Genomic DNA, 24251 nt, shown 5'->3' on the forward strand with positions numbered 1-24251 from the left:
AACACGCCGTCCTCGCGCCGGAGCACGCAGTACCGCGCAGACATGGCCAGCTCAACCTTCTCCCTGCTCGTCGCAGGTAGGTCGCGCCGGGTGCCGTTACCGCTGAAGGACGCTGGCGCTGCTTTTGTCTCCTCGCTGTGTTGCGTTCTTACTCAGCACACTCCACTTGCGCTTTCACAGATCTTGTTTACCACTCGTACTGTGTGTGTGTGTGTGTTATGCGACGGACTATGTTTTTGTATTGACTTTGTGATTTGGCGGGTGAGCGTCTCACAGCAGATTCAAATCCTTTATGTGGATCTCCGATTTGTTCCAGGCCACTTTGCGTCCTTGTTGTGTTTTGTGTGTAAGACAAGTGCCGAATTGCACGGTATTTCCGATTTCGCATACAATTGTACCCCCCTGACAGACGGGTAGATTGATAGCTCCGAGGAAGACAAAGTGTTTGCCATCTCCCGCAACACCTTGTCTAACTAGACACACTGTGGTGCTCGAAGAAACCATCGTTTTCGTAGCAGCTCATTTTTATCCGATTACAAGATTAGTGGCGAACGTCTTGAGCAAGTGAGATTTTTTTTAATATTTTGAGAAAAGAAAATTGTGTAGCATGCCACAATGCTTCTCAAACGAAGCAACAGACCATGGTATCCGATTAAAAGAGTAGTGCAAAACATGTTGAGAAAATCAAATGGTTTAAATATGTAGTGGTGACATACTAAAAAGCGAAATGAAATGGCATGAACAGGTAAAACTGGTGAATGGAAGACTTAGATTTGTTGAAACGGTTCTGGGAATTTTCCGAAAATGTTGAATGCTATGCTGAATTTCGAAAAATATGCTGATTCCTTGTTGTAAAGCAGATGTGTAATTATTAGTGACAAACGTATCTCTACACATTACACTGTACACTTGTATTGCACCTTTTATCTAACATCTACTATGCGCGTCGTGTAGATAAGGTCGTAACACCTTGTGAGCCTCAAAACTGCTCTCATGTGAAAGATGCAAAGAGTGTTTGTGAATCTACTGTGCTGCTCAGAGAAACCGTTCTAGTTTGCAACATTGCGGTATTCGTATGTTGCCATTGGTATAAGCAGGGGATTGTCAAACTTTTTTACGAATCACCCACTTTTGTTTCTCTGTTAACAACAAAAGTTTCTGTCCGCCCATGGGATCCATAATACCGATGATTTACCAAGTAGGCAAGTAACTTTATAAATTTATAAAGCAGAGTTGCAGCAAACTGATTCTTGTAATAATAATTACTTACCAAATAATTTATGTCAAAATTTTACGAAAACCTAATGAAAATGTTTTGAAACCCCTCCTACCAACCGCCAACCGTGAAAGTTAGAACGCCGACTAGTGATCGGTAGGGACCAGGTTGACTACCACTGGTATGAAATTAAATCATTGCCACGGAGACTTAAAAATGTTTTCACCTAAACGAAAATATTTAACTACAGAATATTGGCAGAAATTTTCTCTGGCATTTCGTTCGCCGGACTTCATGGCTCTATTTGATATAACTTTTCATACTTAACAGCGCGTCGTGTAGCATATGGGCGGCTGTTTTGTAGATTGAGCTTTTGACGGCTGTTCCAGTTTGCACCGCCTCGCTTTCTCTGGTACACAGCGAGTGAAAGATGCAGCTTTCTAGAAGGAGACAGTACACTCGTCCTGATTCCCGCTGATGCTTCTCCTAAACTGAAGTCACTCAGACTCCAAAACTGTTTCTCGTCAATCTGATAGATTCCGTAGTTTTGTTTCGGCCTGTTATTGTTATGTAATCAATTCTGTCAATGGAGTGATGCGTTTTCTCTGATGCAGGCATTAGAGATCAATTTGGATGGTAACAGGTCGCTTGTACTTACATATTTACATGACGAGTTTCTGGGTTCCATTGTCCGTTGTCAAGAGGACTATTATGCGCTTCTTATGCAGCCAGTATTACTGTTTATTCCATCTGCACAAGAACGATCTCTCTGTTGACAATCTGTACAATTTATTTTATGAGTCATCAGACATAATAGATGTCTCGTCGAAATTTACAACCGAATTTATTCAACAACACTGTGATTTGTAACAGTCGCCGGCCGAAGTGGCCGTGCGGTTCTAGGCGCTGCAGTCTGGAACCGCGAGACCGCTACGGTCGCAGGTTCGAATCCTGCCTCGGGCATGGATCTGTGTGATGTCCTTAGGTTAGTTAGGTTTAACTAGTTCTAAGTTCTAGGGGACTAATGACCTCAGAAGTTGAGTCCCATAGTGCTCAGAGCCTTTTGAACCATTTTGTAACAGTCACGAGTATTGTGATCGCGAAAAAAACAAGATTATGGTTTATGAAAAGGTGAGAAACTGGTTAACATTTGTAGATAGAACAGAGCATAGCCAAACGCTGACCAGCGTAATAAACAAACTTCCGTAGTTTTTACGAAAAGTTGCTGAAGAAAGGTGCTTTATAAATGTTTTCTAATATAAGTAAAAAATAAGGCTGTTGAGACAAGGAAATGTGCTTGGAACGAGAAATGTCTTCTTTAACTTTCTTCAACCCACATGAGAATGTGTGGTGGAGGGTACGCCCGGTACCGCTAATTGATTCCCCCCGTCCCTGTTACATTTGCGAATTGGCGCGTGGGAAGAATGATTGTCAAAAATGGCTCTGAGCACTATGGGACTTAACTTCTGAGGTCATCAGTCCCCTAGAACTTAGAACTACTTAAACCTAACTAACCTAAGGACATCACACACATCCATGCCCGAGGCAGGATTCGAACCTGCGACCGTATCGGTAGCGCGGTTCCACACTGTAGCGCCTAGAACCCTCGGCCATCCCGGCCGGCAATGATTGTCAGTAAGCGTCTGTATTAGCTCTAAATTTCTCGAAGTTGTCGATTGTGATCATTTCGCGGGAGGTATGTTGGAGGAAGTAATACGTTGTCCGACTCTTCCCGGAAATACTCTCCCCAAATGTCAATAGCAAATCTCTCTTTGATGCACAGCGCCTCTCTTGTAGCGTCTGCTGCTAGAGTTTGCTGAGCGTTTCGGTAAAGCTATCGCGCCGACTAAACCATCCCGCGACGAAACGCGCCGCTCTTCATTGAATCTTTTCTCTCTCTCTCTCTCTAAATGGCTCTGAGCACTATGGGACTTAACATCTATGGTCATCAGTCCCCTAGAACTTAGAACTACTTAAACTTAACTAACCTAAGGACAGCACACAACACCCAGTCATCACGAGGCAGAGAAAATCCCTGACCCCGCCGGGAATCGAACCCGGGAACCCGGGAGTGGGAAGCGAGAACGCTACCGCACGACCACGTCTCTCTCTCTTTCTCTCTTTTATCAGTCCTACCTGGTAAGGGTCCCAGACTGATCAACAATACTCAAGAATCAGTAGAACAAGCGATACGTAAGCCAGTTACGAGGGTTGTCCATAAAGTAAGTTCCGATTGATTGCGAAACGGAAACCACTGTGATAATCAGAAATATTTTATCTGCAAGAGTTAGCTAGAGCTTCCAGCCACTGCTCTAGATAGTCACCACTCCGACTTAGACATTTGCCGTAGCGTTGCAACAATTTTCCAATACCCTCGTCATAGCAGGCAGCCGCCTGTGTTTCCCGCCAATTCTCTGCGCTCATCTATAGCTCGTTGTCTGCACGAAAATTTTGTCTTCATAGCCAGTAGTTAATGTGAGCAGAGATGAAACACAGAGCGAGCCAATTACGGGCAATAGCACGGGTGATCAAACACTTCCCATCGAAAACGCTGCAAGAGCATTTTCATTGCCCTTGCAGATTGCAACATAGAATTGTCACGAAGTAGGAGCCGTATGACAGTTTTGTAATGTGGGCTGCATAACATCAGGCGAACCTCTCACCAGGACCTCATACTTGCCGGGAGACACTATTTTCCACGCATCTTTATGTGCTTACCATGCTCTCAGAACTGAAAAGAGAGAAGTGATGCAACCAACAGGCATACTAGAGACACTGTCGAACACATCTGTGCAAAGCTTCATCGGATTTTCATAGTCGTTTCTATATCGCGACCTATCGGAACTTACCTTCTGGCACCCCTCGTATTTAGTGGATGAATTACGTTCCCTTACGATTCTTCCCATGAATCTTAGTCTGGCATCTGCTTTTCATACTATTTGTTTAATGTGGTCATTCCACCTAAGGTTGCTCCGGATAGATACTCCTGTATATTTTGCTATAGATATTGTTTCCAGCAATTTTTCATCAATAATGTAGTTGTACGCTAGTGGATTTCTTTTTCTGTGTATCATCCTTTGAAGAATGATACTCAAAGAAATTCTGGTAATAGTATCAACTATCGAGGCTACGGAGGCCGCCAATAGAGCATTTCACTGCTTTGATGTGAGGAAGTCCGCAATAAATTGTGTTAACCAGCTACTGTATTCTGCAGGACAGAGGAACAGAAACATTAGTATTTGACGTACTCTCATCTCTAAGACGGAATACAAGTTCTGGCTGAGAAAGGAAATTGGCCATGTTCCTCTCAAAGTACCTGTTCTGGCATATTCCTTAACCACGGGTAATTTAAATCTGGATGGCCGGACAAAAATTTCAGTCGAAGAACGAGTACAGTGTCACACCTCTGTGACACCTCGCTTAGTTCCGTAGGTCGACGAAACGGCAACCGCGGCTCCTGGCTTCCGCGGGATTGGTTCACGCAGCACGTGCGAGGTCGTGGACATGCTGAGGCAGTGACTCAGATGGAATAACTAACTGCCAGGCAGCTCTCACTTCCGTCCGTACAGGTAATTCTCGGCACCCGTCCTCAGTACGCAGTAAATCATAATCATCGTAGGGTTGCGAGCGGGATTCTTGCTGACATGTTTGTTTCACAGCGTTACAGCCTATATGTGCAACTAAATTGTGGGCTATTTTTGGGTAAAATCTGCTATAAGCAGATATGAAAAGAAATTTACAGTTGATGTATATGGGTATTTTCCAGCACGACTCTAGAACAATTTCATTTTTAAAATGAATTTGACTGTTATTTACATTTATCCCACTGGAAAAGCATGGACTTTAAAAGGAAAGGAATGAGGAGGTTCTTCTCAGAATCGGAGAGGAAAGGAAGACATGGAAAACATTAAGAAGGAGAAGCGAATGACTTCCATGGTACTAGAGGGAGCTCTAGAGGGCAAAAACTGTAGAAGATAGAGATTAGAATTCATTCAACAAATAATTGAGGCCGTTCGTTGCAAGCGCTACTCTGAGATGAAGAGGTTGGCACAGGACAGGAATTCGTGATGGGCCGCATCAAACCAGCTAGAAGACTGATGACTCAAATTAATAAACAAATAAATAAAAACGATGAGAGTTCTTGGTGATGGTGGGTAGCTGGGCGAGGATGATAGGTGGAAAAGGATGCGAGATGAGCCAGCCGCTGTGGCCGAGCGGTTCTAGGCACTTCCTTCCGAAACCGCGCTGCTGCTACGGTCGCAGGTTCGAATCCTGCCTCGGGCATGGTTGTGTGTGATGTCCTTAGGTTAGTTAGGTTTAATTCGTTCAAAGTCTAGGGGACTGATGACCTCAGGTGTTAAATCCAATAGTGCTTAGGGCCATTTGAACCATTTTGATGTGAGATGTCTATGTGGGAAGGACTGATAGGTGGGACACAGGTATCAGGAGATGAGTGAGATTCCAGCTGAACAAACTAAAAATGGATCCGGTCTTTCATTTCGGGTGAGATGTGCAGGGAGCTTATGGTTGGAAGGAAGGGTACATTTCAGGGATGAGTTTATAATTCATGGTCTGAGAAGGGAAAGCAATTTAACTTACTTTCGGAAAGTGTATGGAGTGTTTGGAGATGAAGAGAAGGTGGGACGTGATGATAGGCATGCTGCAGCAATAAAGTTTCTCAACGATGAGGGAGACTATAAGGTGCTGTGACTCAGGTTCTCGGGAGATTTGGGAGAGGAGAAGTTTTTCTCTGTATCCAGGATGTGTGGGAACTTTATGAACTGGCACATAATACGAGTGGAAGAAAGAAATTAGCTATGAAAAGCGAGGCGATGTGCAAGTCGGTCTAGGATTTGGAGGGAGCAATAAACTATTTTAGCAATACTTTTTGCATACAGGGTGTCCCAGGGGGAATGGTCAATATTCGGAGATACAACAGGAACGACCACTCTAAGCGAAAACGTCTAGTAAACTTGGGCTCTAAAATGCATGCCTTGAGAGCTAAAAACACTTGATCAGTGTTTTGCAGCAGCCATGATGAACGAGTGCTCATGGCTCTTGAGGTGTGCACTTTAGTGCCCATGTTCACTGGTCATGTTTCCCTTGTTTGGTCCATACTACTACCTCTCGGATCATGGAAATCAAAGAGCATGCGGTAGAAGAGATTTATTTCACAGTATGGATGACGAGGAAGTGCTCATAGCTCTTAGGATATGCAGTGTACGCCCATGTTTGCAAGACTTTTTTGCTTCGTATGATCGTTCTTGTCGTATCGCTGAATACTGACCATTCCTCCTGAGACACCCTGTGTATCTGCATCTACATATATACTCCGCAAGCCACCATACGGTACGTAGCAGAGGATACCTTGTGTCACTACGAGTCACTTCCTTCCCTGAATTATTCGCAAAAGGGACGATGGAAAAATTAATGTCTATACGCTTTCGTGCGAGCACTAATTTGTTTTTATGTAGCATTCGCGGTATCTACACGGAAGGTACATTGACAGCAGTGGAATCGTTCTGCAATCAGCGGCAAATGTCAGTTCTCTAGACTTTCTCAATAGTGTTTCGCGAAAAGAACGTCGTCTTGCTTCCAGGGATTATCATTTACGTTCACGGAGCATTTCCGTAATACCGGAAACAAATTTAGCAGTATTGTTTCGAAAGAAGGAAGATTAAGAGTTTAGCAGCCTGTCGACAGCGTGGTCATTATAGAGACAGCAAAAGCTCGGATAACGAAAAGACAAGGAAGGAAATCGGCTGTGTCGTTTTCAAAGACACCATCCTGGCTGTTGCCTCGAACGGTTTAGAGAAATCGCGGAAAACCTAAAAATCGTCCTTCCGAATGCGAGTCCAGTGCGCTTAGCAGTGCGCAACCACGCTCGGTTAGTTGTTTCGCGGACTTCCTGTAAGTCGACCCGATGACGATCCAAAACACTCTAGCAGAACTCAAAAATGGTTCGCACTCGTGTTCTACGCGCCATCTCCTTTACAGATGAACTCGAAACTTCTAGACTTCTCCTAATAAATCAAAGTCGACCATCCGCCTTCCATTCTAACTATCTTATATGCTCGTTCCAATTCAGATCGCCTTGCCACGTTACGGCCGGATATTTAACCATCGTGATTATGTCAAGCACCACACCACTAACACTGTATTCGAACATTACAGGATTGTTTTTCCTGCTCTTCTTCAGTAAATTATAGTTTTATACATAATCACATCAAAAACATATTCCGTCTAAGTCATCTCGTATCCTCAGACAGTTACCCAGCATCCAAGCATCCGACACTAGAGTGTCATCAACAAACAACTGCAAATTGCTGCCCACTCTATCCATCAGGTCGTTTATGTATATAGGGAACAAGAGTGGTTGTGCCACACATTCCAGAGACACTCCTGACGAGACCCCTGTCTCTGATGAACACTTGCCATCTAGGACGACTTAACTGGTTTCTACAACTTAAGAAATCTTCAAGCCCCACATGTGTCTGAGATCCTGTTCCGCATGCTTGAACCTTCGTGAACATTCTACAATGGGACACTGTCAGACGCTTCCAGGAAGTCAAGGAATATCGAATCTACCTATTGCCCTTCACCCATTATTCGCAGGATGTCATGTGAGAAAACAGTAATCTGAGATTCGGTCGAGCAGTGCTTTCTAAATGTAGGCTGACTTGTGGACAGAAGCTTTTATGTCTTACGCAAATTTGTAAGGTCAATAACTTAGCAAGCAGTGAAAGAAAACAAAGAAAAATTTGGAGTAGGAATTAAAGTGCAGACAGAAGAAATAAAAACTTTTAGGTTTGTCGATGACATTGTAATTCTGTCAGGGACGGCAAAGGACTAGGAAGAACAGTTGAACGGGACGGTCAGCGTCTTGAAAGGAGGATAGAACGTGAACATGAACAAAAGCAAAATAGAAAGCGATGACAGCCAAACTAGAGAGGGTATTAAGTGTAGACTAGCAACAGCAAGAAAAGCGTTTCTGAAGAAGAGCAGTTAGTTAACGTCGAATATAGACTTAAGCGTTAAGCTGTCTTTTCTGAAGACACTTATTTGGAGTGTAGCAATGTATGGAAGTCAAACGTGGACGATAAACAGTTTAGACTAGAAAAGAACAGGAACTTTTGAAATGTGGTGCTACAGAAGAATGCTGAAGATTAAATGCGTAACTCAAGTTACTATGAGGAGGTACTGAATAGAATTGGGAAGACCTTACATTTGTGGCACAACTAGACTAAAAGAAAGTATCGGTTGATAGTTTACAATCTGAGACATCAAGGGAACAAAAGTTTAATACCGGAGGGAAGTGTAGTGGGTAAAAATCGTAGAGGGAGACAAAGAGATTTGTACAGTGAGTACATACAGAAGGATGTAGGTTGCGATAGTTATTCGGAGACGAAGGGGCCCGCACAGTATAGAGTAACATGGACAGCTGCATCAAACCCGTCTTCGGACTGGAGACCACAACAACAACAATAATAATTCTGCAGCAAACCAATGTTAAGGATATTGGCGTGTAATTTGCGGGTCCGTTCTTTTACCGTTCTTATATACAGGAGTCACCTGCGCTTTTTTCAAGTCCTGGCCTACTAACAGAAATAAATACTGTGGGAGAACAACACCATTAGTACGCCTACGGATGGGAGCAGAAGTAGGAAAGGAGGAAAGCTAAAAATAATCGAGAACAATCAACGTTAGTTAAAACCCTTTTAACAGCCAAGAATGTGTGGAAAACAATTTTTATCCCACGGATACCACTCACTCCGGCGGAGATACTTTCTAATTTTAAGAAATTTCAATTGCCAGTGAGACATGCGTTCTGGGTGAATACTATACAGCGCACTCTCTTAAGTAATGCTGTGTGGCTTTGAGACAGCCACGTATCTATCGTACAGACATTCATGCTGGATGCTCAAGAATGATTCCATCAAGAATTTATCTACTCTTGCAACTGGAAAGGAAACTAAATATGAGATTTATTTCGAACAAAATTTTTGTTGTAGTGAATTTGTAAAATTTTTAATTTAATAATTTGAATATTTTAGTCAGGCTATTCAGAGTGGCCGCAGTTGTCTACCGGGTAGGGTACTAGACCCCGGCCTTGAAGGTCCCAGGTTCAATCGCAGATGGGAGCGGGGATTTTTTCTCGCTCCAGTCCCTCCAGGACGTCCCCAGATCCATTCAGCTTGCTGCCGAATGAGTACCGGGTATAAAAGGCGCCTCTGCTCTGCGCTCTAATTACAGTCAGGCCCATAGTCTGGTCATGGAATTTATCTTTTACTCATACTACTTTATGAAATGTTTTAATAATTTGAGATTTTATATTTTGATTGATTTTGCTGTCTCAGAGAAAACTGGGTAGAGAAGTACTCGGGCTTCGTCGGGCAATCAGCTGGTCTTTAGTACGACAGATCGCGAGTGAAAGTTGAGAAACGCCAGTGGCTAATTGCTATGAGCTGGCATAAACACCATCAGAATGCAACTGTTCATATATCCCCAAAAATAGCGTAGAGGATAGTCGGGTTGCATCCTATTGCCTAGAATGATAAACAAGGATCTTTTAAGCTAATACCAAGAAGCTACAGATCAAGCGGCGTGGAAGACTAGTGTGAACCACCTTACAAAATTGATTATCAGTTCGTGGATAGGCCACTAATAGCGCGGACTGCACGATGTCACTGAACGGCAAAGTCGGTAGAGTCATCGCCGATTCATCCTCTATAGTGGTGAGCGCTGTTCTTACGACAGACGAACCCATTCACCGAAGCAGGAAAACCGCTAATATTCATGAATCATTTTCTTTCTCGTATTCTATGGTGTACTTAGGTGAACGTGAACAGAACTCATAAATACCAGGTATAGCTGACCTCACTAGTTTCTCTATATCCTCAATTGACGGTACTCCTTAATTTTCCATGTCCTGTGTAATTATACTCATTCCCTGACGTAGCACAATGGCTGAGACTTCCGGCGTAACTTTCTGCCCAGCCAGGTTGGGCAACTATTCGACATTCAGAGCACTACCTCGGTAACGAGAACCATAAAAACAGGCGATTCAGCAAGGACAGTGCGGGCAAAAGCAAAACACGCAACTAAAGCAATAAACTACCTGTTTTCAAGAACACGAACTGTAGCGCGGCGATACGCAACCGGAATAACGCAGCCTCTACCTTGGAGGCACGTGATCAACACGTCGATGCGACACACCTGCAGGGAAGTAAAAAAGAAGTAATGCTGTTGTAAAAAGTGTACGTGTTTTCACTCTATCATATATTTTTCCACTACTGCGCAATAACTGTCATTGGTTGCCACTATGTATTTCAAGCTTTAGGAGTGAATTTTATTTCTTACTTCGAAAATAGTGAAATTCTCAAAACAGTGAAAATTGCTATTTCGTATTTCAAAAAAGTACTCGGTTGCTTTCATAAGTTCTTTGGAGTTTGCCATCATAATCTGAGCAGTCAGAAATGCCGATAACACTTACATACGATATTAAGATAGTGTTCGAGCAGGAAGTTGCCGTTTAGAATATTGGAGATGAAGAAATTTTCGTAACCCTTATTTATCGGCAATGGGGTTTGGGAAATTGTGGAATACATGTGGGAATTATCAGATGAGGCGATCTGCGTTGACCGACCTATGAAATTACCGTCAGGGAAATGACCAATGAATGACGTAACTAACTACACGAAAACAACTGTAAAGAAAAAAAATTGCCAAACTAATGGGACCCCCAAGGAAATAGGGGTCTTTGAGAACGAATGTTCTTGTTTTTAGGGTCTTCAAACGTATAAGAAAGCTTGAAATGACACACTATAATGCAAAATAGCGGTTGCGTTCTGACATATATATCTCGCAACCCGATTGTACTTTCACTCCAGATCAGTCTCTAATGACAACCACAACATAAAGAAAGGCAACGGTGACGATGATATTCTTTACTCGCGCCATTTCCGCTACACCTTTGCAGGTCCACTATACAAAAAGATGTAAGCCATCACCCATCTCGACTGAGAATGGAGTAAACAGCACGATCTGGGCTATTGCTTACACGAACTAAAAGACGTATTGTGAACAAAAGGCATGAACACTTACAACTGAAGCAAGCAAACAAAAACATCTACGAAACATATGATAACCCAACAGTTCTTGATCGATAGCATATGTGCTAATGTTCTAGATTACATCGTATGTCGCTCCACGATGATTTAAGGAAAGACATGTGACGCTGTTGATGCTGATCTATAAATTGGATGTAGGTGTTACGCTTCGTTGAATGGAGAAGGGTATGGGCAGGCATTAATTTTCAGACTGCCCCATCTATTCATCATATACTCACCACTAACAACCCAAGCACGACAGTGCACTGCCCAAGTGATTATCAGTCGTCAACATGGTATACATTCACGTTAGACATTTCATGACAGGCTGGAGAACGACAATAGTAAACTATTCCAGTTTGGGTCTTTACCAGGGTGTCAACGCATGGTGCCGCGATTGTACATGACACTTAATGACGAACAGAGAGCTGACTTTATCATCAACTGAGATGGATACAGGCTTATACTAGTTAAGGGATAAAATAAGTAGTTTGTTTGCATTGCATGTGTTGTATTTGTAATGCAGAATGACTGCAGTTTTTTATACCAGTTTTGTGACTTAGATTATCGTTTCTTCTTCCTTTAATATATCAGTAACTTATAGATGCCCAGTAACGGCTTGTAGAAGTATGCTAGCATAGTGATACGTAGCAATTATAGGGGGGAAAATTCTACTGATGGTACGTAACGAAGAGCAAGAACAGAGCAAGCTCGAAGTGAATTCTTGCTTGCACTTCACTGTAAACGTGAGATGTTGTAGCACTCTAGCCACTGCAAGATGTTTTGTTTACACATTGGTCTGTGGAGCAAACGCTGCTCGCATAAAGGTACGGACAGAACACGCATAGACTTTGGCGAACGTGTTCACAACATTCGGGATTACATATTTTTTGGTAATACGTGTTTTGGTGAAGAGTTTTAAGATATATTACTGAAGCCTTAACTGTAAACCACGTCTGAATATAGGGTGTAGCTAAATACTTTAAGCAGAACAATTCTTGTGACTATGAAATTTAGACAGTTAGTCACGGTAGACTGGAACAAATGGTTGCAGTATTTTTTATTGTACTCCAGGCGCATTGTCTACTCCTCGTTCTGTGGAAAAGTACCAAGTGGACAACCAGTCTTGACGCCCTATCCAACTCACAGCTCACCATCAACACTCTCATGCACTCACTGCTTAGACATGATCTCATGTCATTTCAGAACAATGATGCACAGTTCGGAGATCGAGAATTGTACAACGTAACCCCTTCTGTCCTTAGACACCGTGCTAGCGTAGTGGTTACGTCACTGGACTCGAGTTCGAAAAGAGTGGAATTCAAATCTCTGTTCTGTCATCCTTACTGGGTTTATTCGTGATTTCCCTAAATCGTTACGGAAAAATTCCGTGGTGATTCATTCTGCAGGGCCACTGTCGACTTGCTGCCCATTTTTGTCCAGCTGAGCTAGTGCTCCGTCTTTAATGAGCATGATGTCGACGAGACTTAAAACTTTATCTTCCTTTGATTCCTCAGCTCTCCTTATGACAAATTTCTTCCACTCCTAAGAGCCACTTCGGGCTGCTTCTGCACTTAATGACAGTGCAACACCGCTCTCAATTTTGGCGGTCGTGTAAATCGTAGGTGATGTGATGTCTGCAGATTTCATTGTCCAAACTTTTGGAAATGGTAGCGTCTAGGGTAATAGCTAGAATGCGTTCAGTTGTTGGCTAGAATGGCCTTTCTTGTTTGAATCATCTTTCAGGAAGTAGGAAATATGTAATTTTGTGTCCGAGTTGTGGCGAACCACTTAAGTCCTAGCTACTGGGAGACCTATGTGTGGGACAGAATTGTGAGAATACCCACAGTTTCGGGCCTCTTGTGAGCTCCAAGGCGCTCGCAGTGCCTTTCTGTTCATCCATCGGGTAGGCGTTCGGGCCAGTCTTTGAGTGAAGTGTGAAATTCTTCTCTCTGGAAGTACCCTCATGTTTGACCCGACGACGTGATGATTCTATGCAACGGCGATAAATTGCGTTAATTTGATGACAGACACTCCATGACTAAAGAAAGTAAAGCACCCACAAGACAAGGTTGAATGCCAATATAACTTCATACCCATACGAACCATCAGTGGGTGCATAAACGATTAGAGTTTCCATTCTCTGTGACAGGCAGAACAACCACTGGAGTGCTTTATGTTGTTCCTGTTTAGCCTTGTTACCAGGCCTGGTAGGCTATAGGGGCATGAACTGTGTCGTATGTTGAGCGATCACTGTGAAGCACACGGAGATACCGCGGACTCCTTTGAGATGATGTTTTGTGCACCTGGCAGAATTTGACAATGGCGTCATTTCGGGTTTTCGTTTTGCTCGCTGGTAGTATCGTGCTGTATCGAAATTTGTGAAGTATTCGGAGGTGACAGTGGTCCAGAATTGGATTGCATGGGGACGTTAGGGCAAACATGCTCGTCATCAAGGTTTTAGTCGACCCGTCTGACCACCAAAAACGAGGATCACCGCACCATAACCCATCCAAATCCGCGTTCGCCAACAGAGAACAAGTAATATACTCCCTGCAATATTTTGTGTCATCCGACACCACTGATCAGAGACCAACAGTGTTCAGGCTAGTGAATTAACGTCCCCTGCGTACGCTGCCGTTGACACCACGACACAATCGACTGCGTTTGGTGTCTTGGCCGAGAAGCGTGGACTGCCGATGAATAGTGTCGAATTGTGTTAAGTGATGAACCGCGCATCTTCACTACACTTGGTGACCATCACAGCGGCGCGGCGGCGACCTGAGGAGCGGTTGCATCTTTCCATTATTTTGGAGAAGCTCACGGGTATTGCTCCTGGCATCATGCTGGTGGGAGCCATCGGCTGTGACTTCATGTCACGGCTGGTACGGTCTGAGGGAACTCTGGTAGGACAACGGTACGTCACGGGCAGTCTGCGTTCTCATAGGCTACATCTCATGTGACAGTATGGTGGTGCCATTTTTTAACAGGACAATGCTTGTCCATAAATGACACGTGTGTTTGTAAACTGCATTGCTGGTGTAGAGGTACTCCTGCTACCATTAATGCCCCATATCTGTTCCCGATAGAACGTGTGTGGGACCAGCTCGGACGTCAACTCTGTTAAACTTCCAGTATTCAGGATGTCAAGGACCAATCATAACTGTTGTGGGTAAGCTTGCCTTGGGAGAGGGCACACTTCCCAACGCAGTCAGGGCATGCATTTTATGCCAGAGGAGGTGCGGAGTCCTAGCGACAAGTGGGCTCATACTGCCGAGTCATTTCTAAATTTCACTCGATTTTGTAACCACTGAACACCACATACTATCCCCCCCGCGAAGTTTCATTTAGTCTCCTCTTTCCCTTATGGGTGCGACGTCTTTTTCTCAGGAAGTGTATATGACGTATACTAAGGATAATAATGCGATTAATAATCTGAAGATGATGAATGATGAAGATGGCTGTGGAATCGTTTCTCAATTGACGCCTCTGAGATACGCGCATTTTGTCGTAGACGACTATCTTCATATGACTTTGCAGACATGCTTTGAACTACTTGACATCCAGTGTTCTCTTGTTGTTTCCCAAGCGCTGAACGAAATGGCAAACTCAGATGTTAAATACTTTATTATGAGGAATAGACTATTTATTATCTTATTATTTTCTTCACAATCCGCTTTATGGTCTATTTGTGATCGGCTTAGAACTTCAAAGGTTTCCTCGTCAGGCACCTCAGCGTAGTAATCTACATCGTGTACCTCCGCGAGTACATCGGGATATCGTAATACATAGTACGTGTCCAGAGATGTACCTTTCCACTCTAAAATTTGAACGTCGTCTTATAGACAGTAACGACACAGAAGAAAGAGAGGCATTTCGAAGCAATTTTCCAGTGCATTGTGTTGCGACCGGAAGCCACGCTTGCCTTGTGCGATCACTTCCTGCTGACTGTTTTGTTGACACGGAACTAGCTCGCTTCGCCAACTGGCCGGTGGACTTTGCCCCACAGGAAGTCTGCGCAGCTGAGACTCATCTCCGTTGCTGGAGCCTGCTGCATACGTGGTGTCCCGAAAGAACGAGACAAAGCTGTGGAACATGATGTCACCTCTTATCTGCACCGGCAGTGGTAAACGGTGCCGCACCTCTTCTCCAGATGTTGCTAAGAAGTCATCCGGATGTTGACGAAAAGTTTCAGCCCAGAAAAACATTTAAACAGGGCCATTCAAAGAAGGCAGCTAGTTCTATGACTCTTATCATTCCTACTGGCATCAAAATCGGTGGCTATTTTGAATTAGGAGAAAAAAACTTGTTTATTTCAGGCAAAAAGAACCTGCACAGCAAGGGTACCTCGCGATCCGAGTTCATTATCACTGTTACATCGCACTCATCTAAAAAGTTAGGGTTCGATAACAACGAAAGCAGTCTTAGCACACCACGCAGCCGAACGTGCGGAGTGAAGACATCTTTCATTAACTATGCAAGGCTGTTCACGGGCCCAAAACGATAGTGCGGTTTGAAAACTGGCCTTTCTCAGTGAAAATGCATCTACTCACTCATAAACGCTATTACTATACCCGCCCCCCCCGCCCCCCCCCCCCCCCAAAAAAAATGAAGGAATTGCCCGACGGGCGGAAATTGGTAGCTGTGATGTATATGTATAGACAAACAAATTCAGAAAAAATGAATGATTTATTCAAGAGAAAGAGCTTCATAAATTGAGCAAGTCAGTCACGCGTTGCTTCACCTCTGACCCGTATGCAAGCTGTTATTCGGGTTAGCAATGATTGACAGAAATCTCATATATCCTTCTGAGGGTATGGTGTCAAATTCTATCCAATTGGCACGTCAGATAATCAAAATTGCGAGATGGATAAATACTGCAAACGTTATGTAGTGGTGAGAGATCCACCGATCTCGGGTTAGCAATGATTGACAGAAATCTCATATATCCTTCTGAGGGTATGGTGTCAAATTCTATCCAATTGGCACGTCAGATAATCAAAATTGCGAGATGGATAAATACTGCAAACGTTATGTAGTGGTGAGAGATCCAGCGATCTCGGGTTAGCAATGACTGACAGAAATCTCATATATCCTTCTGAGGGTATGGTGTCAAATTCTATCCAATTGGCACGTCAGATAATCAAAATTGCGAGATGGATAAATACTGCAAACGTTATGAACTGGTGAGAGATCCAGCGATCTTGCTGGCCAAGGTAGGATTTGACAAGCACGAAGACAATCAGTAGAAACTCTCACCGTGTGCGGGCGACCATTATCTTGCTGAAATGTAACCCCAGGATGGCTTGCCATAAAGGCCAACAAACCAAGCCAAAGAATATCGCCGACGTACTACTGCGCTTAAAGGTTCCGCGGGCGACAGCCAAAGGGGTCCTGCTATGAAAAGAAATGATATCCCCGAGAGAGAATCGGAGAACACTTTGTGACATCGTCAGTGCATCCTGTATCTCTGTCACAGGCCACTTGCTCTGGCTGTTGCCTACGCTACTAACTAGCAGTGCTGCGATGAATACCACACTGCGACACTGTTTTTGCTTCTGACTCTCCCTACTAATATCTGTATACTCAGACAAGTATCACTGTCGCTTCCTAACGTAATAGATTGATAGATTCGTTGGTTGATTCGGGGGAGAGGACCAAACAGCGAGGTCATCGGTCCCACCGGATTAGGGAAGGAACCATCCGGACATTTGTCTGAAGCAATTTAGGGTAATCAGGAAAAACATAAATCAGGATGGCCGGACGTGGGTTTGAACTGCCTTCCTCCTGTATGCGAGTCCAGTGTGCTAACCGCTGCGCCACCTCGCTCGATTAACGTAATACTGGTAGAGTTTTCTTTATGGTACCATCTTCTTTATGGTACCATCAATTATCACTGCAGTCGTTATGTACCTTCACCATACCTATCTTGAAAGTTATTGCTAAATCTTCTACATCCACCCTGAAGAGCACATAGATGTGACAAATGACGATACTGGCTGGCGCGTCACTCGATACATTGCGCCTTGCTACTGCAGACTGCCTCAACACTTGCCTTCTTATTCGCATAACACTATAGTCAGTCTAAAAATGTCCATCTCCTGCGGGTCAGCCTATGCTACAGCTCAGCCGTCCTCAAAACAGAGGAGCGCCGCCCTTGGGAGGCGCAGGAACTAATACAGCGGGGCCCCAGCTTTCAGTGAAATATTTATATTTCGTATTATGCCAGAAAAACACTTCTGGTGAACACACATTGCTAGTATCAGATTCTTGCTACCATGAACCAAGTTCAGATGCTGACCCATCATTAATTTGCTGTCTTATTTCACAATAACTGACAGTACAAGCAGTCAGCAGGTATGGTGACAGAAGTCACGAATCATATTTCATCGCACAGCCCCTATCACTGACCACCCGTAGGGTTAGCTACTTACTAAACATTTAACAACCAGTAATGACAACAAGGCGCTTGACAATGTGACCGTCACTTCCTTGCAACACAAACTACAAGAATGGTTTGTTAATCACAGCCATTTTACTGTTCACCTGATTTCACCCAGGCTTCCGGAGTCAGGTGTCGAGATACCTCGAAGTTGCGTGTTCAGTTCATGTAGTTGACCAGCTTTAAAATAAAGTGACGTTCCTCCTGCGCATGTATAAGTGGCTCATTCGCAGCGGCAACATGAAATCTCATGGAAATGATTCACGGAGTCTCTCTTCTGCTTTGAAAGTATGTTGTTCTTGAAAGGAAAAGGATTCGAATTTAGTTAAAGTACATTCTTCTTTTGCATCTTCCTCAGTTTGTATCAGCAACGCTAATTCTAAACGCAGAGCCAAAGAACGTAAATATCAATTTGAGTATCTGACACCAGGCTTTACCAGCATTGTTTTGAGTAATGAGGAACGATCACAATGTGATGTTTCTTTGGAGATTTAGAAAATGATAGGTTGAAGCCTATAAAACTGAAGACACATATGCAGAAAAATATGTAATGAATTACACATTTTGCTCAATTCACATAACTGCACTCATAGCCGTTGTTATTTATAAACTAGTTGTACTTGTCGTCTTGCACCATCTTTGAATAACGCAAATCTATCATAATTTTAATAAAAGTTTACCTATGAAGTGCTCGAATTGCACACTCTAATTACACTGATCAGCCAGAACATTATGGTCACCGACCTACTATCTGCATAAACCCGTCCAGGCGATGGCACGAGGAATGACTGTTAGACGCACTCACGCTGCATGTAGTATCAGTGAACGTGCTGTCCATATGTAGAATGTGGAAGGCGTGCGATCTGAGTTTGACCGAGAGCAGATTACGATGGCCCAGAGACTCGGCACAAGCGTTTCAGAATCTGTACGAGTTTTCAGGTGTTCGAGTAGTGCTGTGATGAGTGTCTTCAACACATGACGAAATGAAGGTGTAACCACGTCCAGGCGTCGTGTCCACCCAGGCCAACCCTCATTACAAATGTCGGACGTTGTAGGCTGGGCAGACAGGTAAAACAGGACAGGTGGCGAACTGTGGAGGAACTACTATCCGACTTTAATGTTGGGCAGAGTACAGGAACGTCTGAACACACAGTGCCTAGAACTCTCCTAACGATGGGCTTCCCCAGCTTACGACCCATGCTTGTGCCTATGTTAACACCACTACGACTGAGACACATAACAGGACTCTGGTGCAATAGCACGATCTGATGAAGCTCGATACATCCTTCATCATGCCGAGGGCGTGAATCCGTTGTCTTCTATGGGAACAGCTCCTTGACACATGTACTGCGGGACGGAAACAAGCTGGCGGCTACTCCATTGCGCTCTGAGGAACGTTCACTTGGGCATACATCGATACAGCTGAGCTCGTGCAAGACACATTTGGCGGCCAAGGAGTATTGTACACTGGCTGCAGACCACATACTCCCCTTCGTGACGATCACGTTTCCCGAAAACAGTGGCATTTTGCAGCAAGATAATGCGCCGCGTCGCAAGGGCTGGTTCGAGGAACACAACGGCGAGTTCCAACTGGTGTGCTGGGTCTCCATCTCGCCAGATCTGAATCCGGTCGAACATACCTGGGATGTGATTAATGGTGGGATCAGAGCTCATCGGCTGCCCCCTCGCAATTTACTAGAATTAGGTGACTTGTGTGTGCAGATGTGGTGTCAACTCCCTCCAGCGACCTAGCAAGGCCTCATTGCCTCCATGCTACAACGCGTTGCCACTGTTATCCGTGCCAATGGTGGACGAACCGGCTATTAGGTTGGTGGTCGTAATGTTCTGGCTGATCAGTACATTATTGCTGTAGTAGTTGTTGTAACTGATTGTTGCAATAATTACACAGAAATAAATAGATATTGTGGGCCGTTTTTGTGCCAAGTATAAGATTTGACGAAGTGGGAGGGGGGAGGCGGGGTTGAGACAATTTATGATTCTGAAGGAAGGCGTGACGGAGAACGTTTGAGAACCTATGCTATAGGTTTAGAGTCCCAGCCGTGACACGGTGTTGTGTGTTCGTGTGGTGATCGTACTGTGTTTTGGTGTTTTGCAGCTGTGCTGTTGGTGGCGGTGGCGGAGGTGTGCCTCGCGCAGCTGTGCTCGCACTGCGAGTGCCTGCCGGAGCCGTCCAGCCGGCAGCTGTGCGCCCGCCAGGAGAGGACCGGCAAGTTCCGCGGCTTCCGGTCGCGCTGTGAACTCGACTGCTCCAACCGCTGCCGCAAGGACAGTGAGTGCTGCTCCTCCGTACTCTCTACATTTCGCTTGAGCACACCTTTCCAAAGCTCCTGTTACACGAGCGACCTTTTTCGCCTCGATCGACTACTCTTGGCACGTGAGGCGGCTGCACCGCCACTGGCGTTTAATTCCTGCACTGACTCCCGCCTGTCAGGAATGGTCATTTTGTTTACAAGTCAGCGCTAAAACTGTGCGTGTTGTGAGAGCTGTCTGCTGGGCAGTTTTGCACCGGAACGATGAAAGTGATGTCATGAGAGATCATTCTTTTTACGAAAAAATCGAAATATAAGATCGGAAAAATCAGAAATTCAGAAGTGATAGCGGGCGTTCTCAAGAAAATGTTACAGGCCCTCTGCTGTTTCTAACCCATGCATACGATTTAGGAGATAATCTGAGCAGGCCTCTTAGATTGTTTGCAGATGATTCTCTCATTTAGCGTGTAGTAAAGTCAGCAGAAAATCAAAACTATTTGTAATACGACTTAGACATAATATGTGGATGGTACGAAAATTGGCCATTGCAGTTATCTCTCAGTAAGTGTGAGGTGGTCCATAAAAGAAAGTTAAATTTCTATTACACGATAAATCACACATATTTAAGCCTACTGATTCTGCTGAATACCTAGGCATAATAATTATGGACAGCTTAGGTTGTAACGATAACCTAGATAATGTTGAGGGGAAGGCAAACCAAAGAATACGTTTTATCGGAATAACACTTAGAAGAACCAACAGGTCTACTATACAGACTGCCTACACTACCCTTGTTCGTCCTCTGATAGAGTATTGCTGTATTGTAAGGGATCCTTTCCACATAGGATTGACAGAGGACATAGAAAAAGTCTAAAATTGTGCAGCTCATTTTTATTAACGCGAAATAGGGGAGCGAGTGTCACTGAGTTGGGATGACAATCATTTTAAAAAAGTGTTTTTCGTTGCGGCGAGATCGTTTCACGAAATTTGGATCACCAACTTTCTCCTCTGAATGTAAAAATACTATACTCTTGTCAGCCTACATCGGGAGGACTGATCATGACATATAATAAGAGAAATCGGAAATCGTACAGAAACATTTAATTGGTCATTCTTACCAAGCGCTGTTATAAACTAGGACGATAGAGAAATAGTATGAAGATAGTTCAGAGTACTCGCGTGGATGTAAAGTAGTGGCGGAACGTGGGAAAAAGCATTTATAATGGAGTTTATTAATAAGCAAAGCGTGATTCACAGCATTGTTTCTCACAAAGGTCGTATGGCAAATTGGCCACACTCCTGAGGACTGAAAGAATGGGAAACTTGTCGCCCAAACACTCCAAAACTTCTACACTCATGTGCTCGAGAAAATATATACTTACAAACTCGTCATAAATAGTACCATTTTACTCTATCCTTCATATCTTGTTTTCTTTACAAATGCCAAGCAACATCAGACTTATTGTTTTCATTAAATAGATCTGTTTTTTTCATCGTTTAAAATATTTTCATTAATAAACGGTGATCTGTTAGCGTTCTTATTTATGCATACTATGGGCTTTTGATTTCTCGAGGTACTGCAAAACATAAACACGTCTGCCTTTGTGCTTTCAGATATTTCTAGTCTGTTGTAGGAGAACAGTAATGGGAAAAATACCAGCCCCTCCTGCAATCTTTCCAGTGCGTCACGAAAAGAAAAGAAACAAAAATAAATAAATAAATAAATGTTAAGAAGACACAAAGTACAAAATCCGTTACTACAATACGAGTGGCCTGTAACAGAATGTGCAGCTTCCAATGATAGCAGTCTCCGCCGCAGCTTCTGCACAAACGTAATTTACAGCACACTCAAAATCTTTAGAACTCCACAGTCGGTACGTTCAGTTTGTCACTGACGTCATTGACCCGCTCACGACGCTGATCGTGGCTGACTTACAAGCAAGCAAAGGCGCGGTGCATCGACAACGAGTGTTTGATTTTGACTGGAAAGTGAGCTGTGTAAAATGGGCGTAAGACATGGCTTTATCCACAAATCACCCGTCGAGACTGACACGAGATGTGTATGATTGCCGGCCGGTGTGGCCGAGAGGTTCTAGGCGCTTCCGACTGGAGCCGTGCGACCGCTACGGTCGCAGGTTCGAATCCTGCCTCGGGCATGGATGTGTGCAATGTCCTTAGGTTAGTTAGGTTTAAGTAGTTCTATGTTCTAGGGGACTGATGACCTCAGACGTTAAGTCCCATAGTACTCAGAGCCATTTGTTAACCACTGCGCCATCTGGACACAGTGTTTACCACAAACGCACAAACCTCTTCGGCACGCCCCCCACTCGACTCACATTTCCATCTAGCGCCACCTGTCCGCGATCTCCGTCCATATCCTACATGCACTCTAGTTTCTAGATTCCTTCTCGAGATCGGACGTGAATGTGCATCCACACTGAAGGTTGTGGATTCATTGCCCTTCGAGACGAATCGATTATATGAATGTGGAGTGTCCATTCTTTCGGACACGTCCAAGAGAACAGCCATCATGCATTCATAAAATGCATTTTTGTCAGGCAGTGTATTTGTAACATATTATTATTTGCGACTGGTTAGGAAATGTAGGCAAGAAGCACAGATTTCATGACGCTATCCGACAGCCATGCCGCTTAATAAATACTCCCACTACTTCCTAGAAATTTAGCAGACTTACCAATTTGCCATAGTATCAATAGGTTAAATTCATCAGCTAATGTGTATGTTTCCTGTATCATGTTTGTGACAAGTATCTCCGTGTTTGGAACAGAATACGTGTTTGTGGCGAATGGACGCTGCGGCAAGTACCTGGCTACGAGCACACCACCGACCGACGGTGGCGGCTCCAAGCGGCCGGCCCGTGGACCAGTGGAGGGGAGCGTGTTCGGCCCGCTGCTGCAGCTGCTGATGCAGGCGGCGCCCAGCTCGTAACCCAAGCCGGCGGCCCGCCAGCAGATACCGACCGTACCTGTCCGTCGAGGAGACCACCTTCGCCTAAATACTTGTGCCAGCTAGGGAATTAAGAACATTACTTCCAGTTACATTAGTGGTTCCTGTAATCGAAGGCTATATACAGCACCCTGCATGGGACGCTTGCATTTTACAAAACAAATAAACTGTATCACCAAATGCATATCATCTGAATCTCTGTGATAAATTGTTTACTGTGTACTAGTCATAAAACTAAATAAATGGAGATGCCCCACGTCTACGTGTTTCCAGAATAATTAGTCAGAAATGGGTAAATCCAGAAGTTGATTTCAGCACGGGTGAATTATCCCAAGTCTGCTTAGTGTGTATCTTCTTCAACATCTGTATGTCAACCAGATGCTGATAAAGTCTTCTTTTATGACAAACTCTGATTATCCTATGTCTCTTTTTCTTTGTTTACACATTTCAGTCCCCACACCTCCACTGTGGAGGCGACTGGGAAGCTGTCGATTATGTCAAGAAAATGCCGGCAACGCCGCAGTGTACCGAAGCAAGTCCCTGCTCAGAATATCTGAAATAGTGTTTCCGTTTGTCATGCAACCAAACAAAACTTGCGGGAACCTTGGTCAGATCCACAGCGTTTAAGTTGCTTCTAGGACAATAATGTGCCAGATGAAAATATTGTATGTTGGTGCAGCAGGCGAAAAACAATCTATTTATGTGTCTGTAAAAGAATGTCAAAAAGTTCATTGATACGAAAGTATCTGTACCAGCGTCACTACTGAGTTATTATAAAGTATGACGTTCCTGAGGAGGCTGTGATGCATTACTTTACCATCAGATTTCGATGATGATTATTAGTAGAGCTTGTAAGCTACATTATAGAAATCACAGATTGTGTTAAGATTGTGGCAGTATGTTATTGTTCAACAATGTTGTATATTTTAATAAAGAGACGAAAACCTTAAATCAGTATCATTTTCTTTCATTCCATGAAGGTAAGATTAGAATTCTGAAAAGGTGTTCCAACTTAATAGGTAATGTCTCTAGCGATATATGCAATTCATGACTGACACAGGGAATTTTCTCCAGATAAGTTAGAATAAGCAACTGATAAACCACTTCATAAGAAAAGTTACAAGGCAGATTTCAACAGTTTTCGTCCAGTTTCTTTACTTACATCTTTTTCCAAAATATTCCAAAAAGTAATGTACTCAAGAGAAGTCGCACACTAAAGTGGAAACAATTATTTAGCATATAAAATT

At 43.8% G+C, this 24251-nt stretch overlaps 1 protein-coding gene across 1 annotated transcript; it reads left to right on the plus strand.

Annotated features, from left to right (window-relative positions):
• On the plus strand, positions 1-23955 carry LOC126476657 (Kazal peptide Pr13a-like). The gene is made up of 3 exons (XM_050103559.1): positions 1-76; positions 19884-20057; positions 22826-23955. Exons 1-3 carry the CDS (start codon positions 43-45, stop codon positions 22984-22986), a joined length of 369 nt encoding a protein of 122 aa, XP_049959516.1. The 5' UTR covers positions 1-42; the 3' UTR covers positions 22987-23955.
• Positions 23956-24251: the final 296 nt, after the last annotated feature.

The sequence above is a fragment of the Schistocerca serialis genome, chromosome 1 (assembly GCF_023864345.2).
Source record: "Schistocerca serialis cubense isolate TAMUIC-IGC-003099 chromosome 1, iqSchSeri2.2, whole genome shotgun sequence".
NCBI lineage: Eukaryota > Metazoa > Arthropoda > Insecta > Orthoptera > Acrididae > Schistocerca > Schistocerca serialis.